Source organism: Mandrillus leucophaeus, unplaced genomic scaffold (assembly GCF_000951045.1).
Source record: "Mandrillus leucophaeus isolate KB7577 unplaced genomic scaffold, Mleu.le_1.0 Scaffold245, whole genome shotgun sequence".
Classification (NCBI taxonomy): domain Eukaryota; kingdom Metazoa; phylum Chordata; class Mammalia; order Primates; family Cercopithecidae; genus Mandrillus; species Mandrillus leucophaeus.
The window spans coordinates 2,015,573-2,024,917 of NW_012102532.1; the positions used below are offsets into that span (position 1 = coordinate 2,015,573).

At 44.7% G+C, this 9,345-nt stretch overlaps 1 protein-coding gene across 1 annotated transcript in view; it reads right to left on the minus strand.

Moving 5' to 3' along the window:
* The window catches only part of GDF3 (growth differentiation factor 3), a 5,693-nt gene extending 2,709 nt beyond the window's left edge, over positions 1–2,984 (minus strand). The window contains exon 1 of the mRNA XM_011983075.1: positions 2,652–2,984. Coding sequence (XP_011838465.1) covers positions 2,652–2,919 — 268 coding nt within the window. The 5' untranslated portion in view covers positions 2,920–2,984. The remainder of the gene's footprint in view (positions 1–2,651) is intronic.
* Positions 2,985–9,345: the final 6,361 nt, after the last annotated feature.

The following is a 9,345-nucleotide window of genomic DNA, read 5'->3' on the forward strand; positions in this document are numbered from 1 at the left end:
GATCTGCCCACCTTGGCCTCCCAAAGTGCTGGGATTACAGGCGTGAGCCACCACGCCCAGCCAATTTTTGTTTTAAGTTTTTGTAGAGATAGGGTCTCCCTATGTTGCTCTCCTGAGGTCACAGGATCCTCCCACCTCTCAAAGTGCTGAGATTACAGTCATGAGCCACTGCTCCAGCCTCTCCTCATATTGAAGTACAATGTGATTCTTTGATTTTTGTCCATGGATGCCCTTCTTCTGAAGTTACAAGTGTGCTCTCCGTTTTCTAAGCTAACTTTCCTGCCTGAATTTTCAAATTTTACCTATTCCTCTAGGAAAAGACCCAATAAGTATACTTTTACTATTTTATTTTTTGCATCTTCAATTTTTCCCTTTCCACAAATAACTTATTTGGCCTAACGCCATCATTTTGTTTGGTAGGATGACTTCACGCTTAAGTAGGTATTTTCTGGTTTTTTTTTCCCCCCGAGACGGAGCCTTGCTCTGTCACCTAGGCTGGAGTGCAGTTGTGCAATCTTGGCTCACTGCAACCTCTGCCTCCTGGGTGTTAATGGATTTTCCTGCCTCAGCTGGAATTACAGGTGCTCGCCACCACACCCGGCTAATTTTTTTTTTGTATGTTTAGTAGAGACAGGGGTGGGGGCGGCGGGCGGGAGAGCTTACCATGTTGGCTAGGCTGGTCTCAAACTCCTGGCCTCATGATCTGCCTGCCTCAGCCTCCCAAAGTGCTGGGATTACAGGTGTGAGCCACCGCCCCCGGCCTTAAATAGGTATTTTCTAAAGTCATTCAGCTTGGGGAGAAATTGCAACTCAAATCCAAACACTCTTAGGCGCCCCACCACCATGCCTCTTCATTCTCAAGCATCATTCAAAACGTAACAAAATTTGGCTGGGCAAGGTGGCTCATGCCTGTAATCCCAGCACTTCGGGAGGTCAAGGCAGGCCATTGCCTGAGCTCAGAAGTTAGAGACCAGCCTCATGGCGAGATCTCATCGCTATAAAAAAAAAAATACAAAAATCAGCCTGGCGTGGTTGTGCGCACCTGTAGCCTGTAGTCCCAACTACTCTACTCGGTAAACTGAGGTGGGAAGATCACTTGAGCCCAGGAGGTGGAGGCTGCAGTGAGCTGAGATTGTGCCACTGCACTCCAGCCTGGGTGACACAGCAAGACCTGTCTCAAGGGAAAAAAAAAAGAGAGGAAGAGGAAGAAGAAGAAAAGCCTGAAGTACTTGACCAGGCAAATTCTGAGGGAGTACTTCAGGTAGCCTGGATACAGCACGTTTGAAGATGAGCCAAGAATGCATGCTCTAGGAGGAATAGACTATGAGCTTAGAGTTGAGTGTGCAAGCAGAGGTTGTAAAAGGTGAGACTGGGGAAGTAAGCAGCAGCGTCAGAACAGGCAGGGCACGGTGGGTCAACTCCTGCAGAATTCTGCAGATGAGAATTTTACGTGGAGGAGCAGTATGACTCAATATGCATTTTAAAAAGGTAATTCTGGGCTGGGTGCGATGGCTCACACCTGTAATCCCAGCACTTTGGGAGGCTGAGGCAGGCAGATCACCTGAAGTCAGGAGTTCGAGACCAGCTTGGCCAACATATAGTGAAACCCTGTCTCTACTAAAAAATTAGCTGGGTGTGGTAGCACATGTCTGTAATCCCAGCTACTTGGGAAGCTGAGGCAGAAGAATCATTTGAACCCAGGAAACGGAGGTTGCAGTGAGCTGAGATCGTGCCACTCTACTCCAGCCTGGAAGACAGAGGGAGACTCTCAAAAAAAAAAAAGCAAACTTTATCTTGTATTCTCAAGGCCATGCACAGTTCCTGGCTCACCATAGGTATCCAATAAGTGCTTCTTGGACAAATAAATATTCAAATCTCCTCGCCACTTGCTGTAAAACTAACCAAGGCTCTAAATTCTGCATCTGAAACACCCGGGAGGTTGTATAGACATGCAGATTCTCAACACCCATTTCAGACTTTGAATAAGAATTGGGTGGGGAGAACAAGGGGCAGGAATGGAGTTGGAGAATCTACTGTTAATGGAAGACCTAAGTTATTTGGTGGGTGGTCAGTTTGGGAAAGTATTGGATGCCACTCCCTGGGATCCTTTTAAAAAAGGATATGACAACTGTATATATTATTACTCTCTATTCACAAATCTAGAATAACCTTTGCCACCCAACAAGAGTAGCCAGGAGGTGCAAATAAGGGAAGCAGGAGTCCTGGGCAAACCAACCTCAAAATTTTTATACCCTGCTTGCCACACAGAAGATGGCAGGATGTGTATATATGGGCTGAAGAGTGGGAAACTGAGCTCCGATTCCTCCTTCACCTCTTTCATCTCAACTGAAGCACAAAGCAGTTGATTCAAAAAACAAAAACCTGTTTCAAATTCTGACTTTGTTCTCACACACTAGCTGTATGATCTTGAATAGATTACAGGTTACCTACTGTCTGAGCCTCATTTCCTTACTGTTAGAAACTTAATAAGAATATCTAACTTCCTCTCAGGATCGTGGGCTGGAATTAAATGAGATAAAATATGAAAAATACCAGCACAAGGTCACATTAGTAATTGCCATTTCCTATTGTCCTTTCTTCACACCGCCCAGTTCCAGATGTTTTTCTGGATAACACTCCCATTTCCTTACCTTGGTCTGGGAGAAAGCGAAGTACATTCCCACGGACGCCCAGCTCCTTTACGTAGCATAAGTCTCGGGAGACCCCAGTGGTCGCTGCTGCCTCGCGATCCTGGAAAATTTTCTTCAAGATATAAGGCACAGGTTGGAACTTCTGGGGTGAAGGCGCCTTATCTAAGCCCATAAATTGGAGAAAGACATATTCTTGAAATTGGACTGCCTGGCCCAAAGCCAGAGTTAACAGGAAGCTGAAAGCCAAATCTGGCAAGAATCGAAGCATGGCCTCTAGAGTGGCTATCAGGCCGGGGAGAGCTCCACTGCCAGACTGCCCAACAATTCAGGGGCTGCTAATTTATCTGATGTAAGATAATCAAGTGTGAATTGCTCTCTTCCCAGCTTCTCAAAGGCCATTGGATGTGAAGACGGAATTTTTTTTTTCTCTTCTCTTGCTCTACTATTCCAGGAAAAAGTTCACAGAATAAAGATTACCAATGCATGGACATAAACTCTACAACAATGTGAGGTTGTCGGCAGTAGACAGAGTGAAAAGGAGACATGCATTTATTCATTTAACAAACAGTTACTAAGCATCTATTATGTGCAAGGTGCTGAGATAGGTGCTAGGAACAGAGCAGTGAATAATTCATAGACTTATAATTCATCATCTGCACAGACCAATGCAGAGGGTCGCATGAAGCGCATGATGGCTTTGAATGCAGCCTCACACAAAGTCATAAACTTTTGTAAAACATTATGAATCTTTCTTGTGATTTTTTTTTTTCAGTTCATCAGCTATCATTAGTGTTAGCTAACATCATTAGTGTTAGTGTATTTTACGTGTGGCCCAAGACAATTCTTCTTCTTCCAGTGTGACCCAGGGAAGCCAAACGATTGGACACCCCTGTATCAGACAAATACCCAAGTAGATTTCATGATTTTATTTTATTTTTATTTATGTATTTATTTATTTTCGAAACAGGGTCTTGTTCTGTCGCCCAAGCTGGAGTGCAGTGGCCTGATCTTGGCTCACTGCAAGTCTCGACTCCCTGGGCTCAAGAAATCATCCCACCTTAGGCTCTGGAGTAGCTGAGACTACAGGCGTAGGGCACCACTCCCAGCTAATTGTTTTATTTTTTATAGAGATGGGGCCTTGCCATGTTGTCCAGACTGGTCTTGAACTCCTGGCCTCAAGCAGTCTTCCCACCTCGGTCTCCCAAAGTGCTGGGATTATAGGCATGAGCCACCACACCCAGCCACCAGCCTTATTTCTCACCACCCACCATCCTTAGTGTGGATGCTCTAATTATATTGACCTATTTGTAGTTCTGTGAGCTGATTTCTTCTCAGAGCCTTTACACAGACCAAGTGCAAAGATCACCTCTACTTCCACAATTTCGACTCACCAAAATAGATTGAGATACTTCTTTCTCCCACTCAGCCATACTTGGGCATCCATTACAGTTTTTTGTTTGTTTGTTTTTTTGAGATGGAGTTTCGCTTTTGTCGCTCAAGCTGGAGTGCAGTGGCGCTATCTCAGCTCACCACAACCTCCGCCTGCCAGGTTCAAGCGATTCTCCTGCCTCAGCCTCCCTAGTAACTGGGATTACAGGCATGTGCCACCATGCCCGCCTAATTTTGTATTTTTAGTAGAGATGGGGTTTCTCCATGTTGGTCAGGCTGGTCTCAAACTCCCGACCTCAGGTGATCCGCCCACCTCCGCCTCCCAAAGTGCTGGGATTATAGGTGTGAGCCACCGTGCCCCGCCCTCCATTACAGTTTTTGCAGTGCATTTTACAGTGTGCCTCCCTCCCTTTCAGACAACTCATGCCTTGAGGATCAGAACTGCGTCTCTTTGCCTAAGTATCTTCAGTGTGTCTTTTTTCCCCAAAGTATCTCCACTGGTGAGGAAAGTGTCCGGCAGGTAGTAGACATTCGATAAATATCTGTGCAAAAAATAAATTAAGGAATTAATTGGTTGCTATTTCTAGAGGTCTCACTCTTTTATATAGTGAGGTTTTCCTCATTCCTTTTTTTTTTTTTTTTTAGAGTTAGAGACTAGGTTTAGGGAGCGTCTCACTATGTTGCCCAGGCTGGCCTTGAATTACTGGATCAAGGGAATCTTCTGCCTCGGCCTCCAAGTAACTAGAACTACAGGCATGTGCCACCACTCCCAGGTCCCACTTCTCTTATCTCCTATTTGTATCTTATCTAACACTTTTAAATTAATCTACAATCTTAACCTTTTTTCAACAATAAGAGTAGGTTGCATTTGGGTTTTCTTTATTTGATTTTCCTGACTTAAGGTCAGAAATCAGACTAACTGGTTCAAATTCTGGTTCCACCACTGATTAGTTATGTGACCATGAGCAAGCCACTCAAGTGTAAAGTGGGAATAAAACATTCTTTGTTAAGGTGCTGAGGGCAACTCGTAAAATAATGTATATATGACACTCAGGACAATGTCTGCCGAATGGAAAGCACTCAATAAAAGTTAGCTATAATTATTATCGTCATTATTATTAATTAAAGAGGAGGTTGATCAGGTGCAGTGGCTTGTGCCTGTAGTCCCAGCCGCTTGGAAGCCTGAGGTGGGAGGATCCCTTGAGCTCAGGAGTGCCACGCCAACCTGGGTACTATAGCGAGACCCAGTTCCTAAAGGGAAAAAAAAAAGGTTCATCGGAGCACAGCTAAGAGAAAAAGAAAAAGAAAAAAAAAAGTAGGGAGAGACGTAGTTTGATCATGGAGGAAAAAAGAAGTAATAGAGAATGTGCAGTTGCCTAGCAGAAAAAGCACCAAATCGGTCAGGGGATCTGAGTTAAGCACAGCATCTCCAATTATGATGTAATCGTAGGCCAGGCGCGGTGGCTCACACCTGTAATCCCAGCACTTTGGGAGGCTGAGGTGGGCAGATCACCTGAGGTCAGGAGTTTGACACCAGCCTGACCAATATACTGAAACTCCGTCTCGACTAAAAATACAAAATTAGCCTGGAGTGGTGTACACATGCTTGTAATCCCAGCTACTCAGGAGGCTGAGGCAGGATAATCGCTTGAACCCAGGAGGCAGAGGTTGCAGCGAGCTGAGATCGTACCATTGTACTCCAGCCTGGGCAACAAGAGTGAAACTCCAGCTCATAAATAAATAAATAAATAAATAAATAAATAAATAAATAAACAAACAATGTAATCTTAGGCAATTCACTCAGTCTTTTATGATATATACTCAGACATGGAAATTTTTCAAAGTGAAGAATTGGAATGGTCTGATATGTCATACCAGGCTAACCTATTTGGGCCTCACTTTACTTACCTAAGAAATCACAGGATAGAATTTTATTGTTTTTAAAGATTCTATAAGCAGGCCAGGTGCGGTGGCTCATGCGTGTAATCCCAGCACTTTGGGAGGCCGACGTGAACTCCTGAGGTCAGGAGTTCAAGACCAGCCTGACCAACATGGTGAAACCATATCTCTACTAAAAATACAAAACTTAGTGGGGCGTGGTGGCAGACGCTTGTAATCCCAGCTACCCGGGAGACTGAGGCAGGAGAATCGCTTGACCCTGGGAGGCAGAGTTTGCCCTGAGCCAAGATTATGCCACCGCACTCCAGCCTGGGCAACAGAATGAGACTCTGTCTCAAACAAAAAATAAAAGAAAAAAAAGATTCTATAAGCAAAGCCACTGTAATTCTGGACTTTGAGCCCAAATCAGAAAATCAAAATTGGCCAAGTGCGGTGGCCGGGTGGATCCTTTGAGGTCAGAAATTTGAGACCAGGCTGGCCAACATGGTGAAAACCCATCTCTACTAAAATACAAAAATCAGCCGGGTGTGGTGGTACATGCCTGTAATCCCAGCTACTCAGGGGGCTGAGGCAGGAGAATTACTTGAACCCGGGAGGTGGAGGTTACAGTGAGCTGAGATCGCGCCACTGTTCTCCAGCGTGGGTGACAGAGAGAGACTCCGTTTAAAAAAAAAAAAAAAGAAAAAAGAAAACCAAATCAAGGCAACATAGCTAGGTAGTATAGAACTGGTTCTGCAGTCATGGACTTAAGACTAAAATCCTAACTCAATCACTTACCGGCTGTGGGGTCCTGGAGAAATTGTTTCTCCAGTCTTTAGTTTTCTAATCCATAAAATGAGAAAAGGAGGTGGGAGAGAATCAGCAAAAATAATGAATGGATACTAGGCTTAACACCTGGATGATTAAACAATCTGTACAACGGGCCCCCGTGACACTCATTTACCTAGGTAACAAACCTGCACATCCTGCACCTGTACCCCTGAATTTAAAATAAAAGTTAAGGACTGAGTGCAGTTGCTCATGCCTGTAATCTCAGCACTTTGGGAGGCCAAGGCGAGCAGATCACTTGAGGTCAGGAGTTTGAGACCAGCCTGACCAACATGGTGAAACCCTGGGTCTACTAAAAATACGAAAACAATTAGTTGGGCATGGGGGCGCGCACCTGTAATCTCAGCTACTCGGGAGACTGAGGCAGTAGAATCGCTTGAACCCAGGAAGTGGAAGTTGCAATGAGCTGGGATTGTGCCTCTGCACTTTAGCCTGGGCGACAAACAGAAACTCTGTCCTCAAGAATAAATAAATAAATAAAAGTTAAAATGATACAATAAAATAAAATGAGAAAAATATCAGTCCAGCAGAATTATTGTTATCATAAACATAAAAACTTTTCAACTTCACTAGTGAAAAAAAGAAATGCAAATTAAAACAATGAAATGTCTTTGTCTATCCAATTAGCAAGATGAAAAAAGACAACAGCTTGTGTGGATGAGGAAACAAGGAAATTAACACTGTTATACACAGGTCTGGGTACACATTAACATAACTTATCCGGAGGAAAAATTTGTAATATTGCTAAAAGTTTAAAAACTATCTCTGGCCAGGCGCGGTGGCTCACGCCTGTAATTCTACCACTTTGGGAGACCAAGGAGGGTGGATCACATGAGGCCAGGAGTTCGAGAGAAGTCTGGCCAATATGACAAAACCCCACCTCTATTTAAAATTTTAAAATAAAAATAAAAATAAAAAAATTCAAAAACCCAGCTGGGCATGGTGGTTCACGCCTGTAATCCCAGTGCTTGGGTGGAGCAGAGGCAGGAGGATCCCTTGAGCCCAGGAGCTATGATTGCTCCACTACGTAATTGCTCCACTCAGGCGGGCGCGGTGGCTCACGCCTGTAATCCCAGCTCTCAGGGAGGCAGAGGCGGGAGGATAGCTTGAGCCCAGGAGTTCGAGACCTGCCTGGGCAATATAGCGAGACCCCATTCTCCACAAAAAGGAAGAAAAAAAAAAAGACACACAAAAAAAGTGTAATTGCCCCACTCTAGCCTGAGTGACAGAGCAAGAGCTTGTCTTGAAAAAAAGCAAACAAACAAACGAACACTCAGGAGGAGAACTTCAAACATAATGAAGCTTCTTTTTCAACCCTTACACTCTAACGTCCCTCACACCCTCCCATTGATAAATGAGCTTCTTTTCCTAATAGAAATGTCTCCTTGTTGTTGTTTGAACCTTTTTTTCTCAATTGAATTGTGGACACATCCTCCATCTGTTCTAAACATGATATGATCATTAGTGGGGATATAAGAAAGTTGAGGCCAGGCACGGTGGCTCATGCCTGTAATCCTAGCACTTTGGGAGGCCGAGGTAGGCGGATCACTTGAGGTCAGGAGTTAAAGACCAGCTTGGTCAACATGATGAAACGTCATCTCTACTAAAAATACAAAAAGTAGCCGGGCATGGTGGCACACACCTGTAATCCCAGCTACGTGGGAGGCTGAGGCATGAGAATCCCTTGAACCCAGGAGGCAAAAGCGGTAGTGATTCGAGATCACGACACTGCATTCCAACGTGGGCAATAGAGTGAGACTGTCTCAAAAAAAAAAGAAAGAAAGTTGAGAAGAATCTTCAGAAATTAAGGAAAACTCCTTGAGATTTCCTGTACTAATTACACGCCATGCCCTAGTGACCATTTCTACCTTTCTTACTAGTTTTCAAAGAAAGGAAATGAGCACAGGCCATGAGACATTATCGAAATAGGTTGAATAGAATTTGCCAAGGGTACACACGAAGCCAACATACCAAAAATAACTTTTGAAAAGAATCTCATGTCCAGGCACGGTGGTCCACGCCTGTAATCCTACGACTTTGGGAAGCCAAAGTGGGCAGATCACAAGGTCAAGAGATCCAGACCATCCTGGCCAACATGGTGAAACCCCAACTCTACTAAAAATGCAAAAAAAGGCCGGGCGCAGTGGCTCACGCCTGTAATCCCAGCACTTTGGGAGGCCGAGGTGGGCAGATCACGAGGTCAGGAGATCGAGACCATCCTGGCTAACCCAGTGAAACCTCGTCTCTACCAAAAACACAAAAAATTAGCCAGGCGTTCTGGCAGGCGCCTGTAGTCCTAGCTACTCGGCAGGAGAATGGAGTGAACCCGGGAGGCGGAGGTTGCAGTGAGTCGAGATCGCACCACTGCACTCCAGCCTGGGTGACAGATAGAGGCTCCGTCTCAAAAAAAAAAAAAAAAAAAAAAAAAAATGCAAAAAAAAAAAAAAAAATCAGCCGGGCGTGGTGACGGGCACCTGTAATCTCAGCTACTCGGGAGGCTGAGGCAGGATAATTGCTTGAACCCTAGAGGCAGAGGCTGCAGTGAACAGATATCGCGCCACTGCACTCCAGCCTGGGC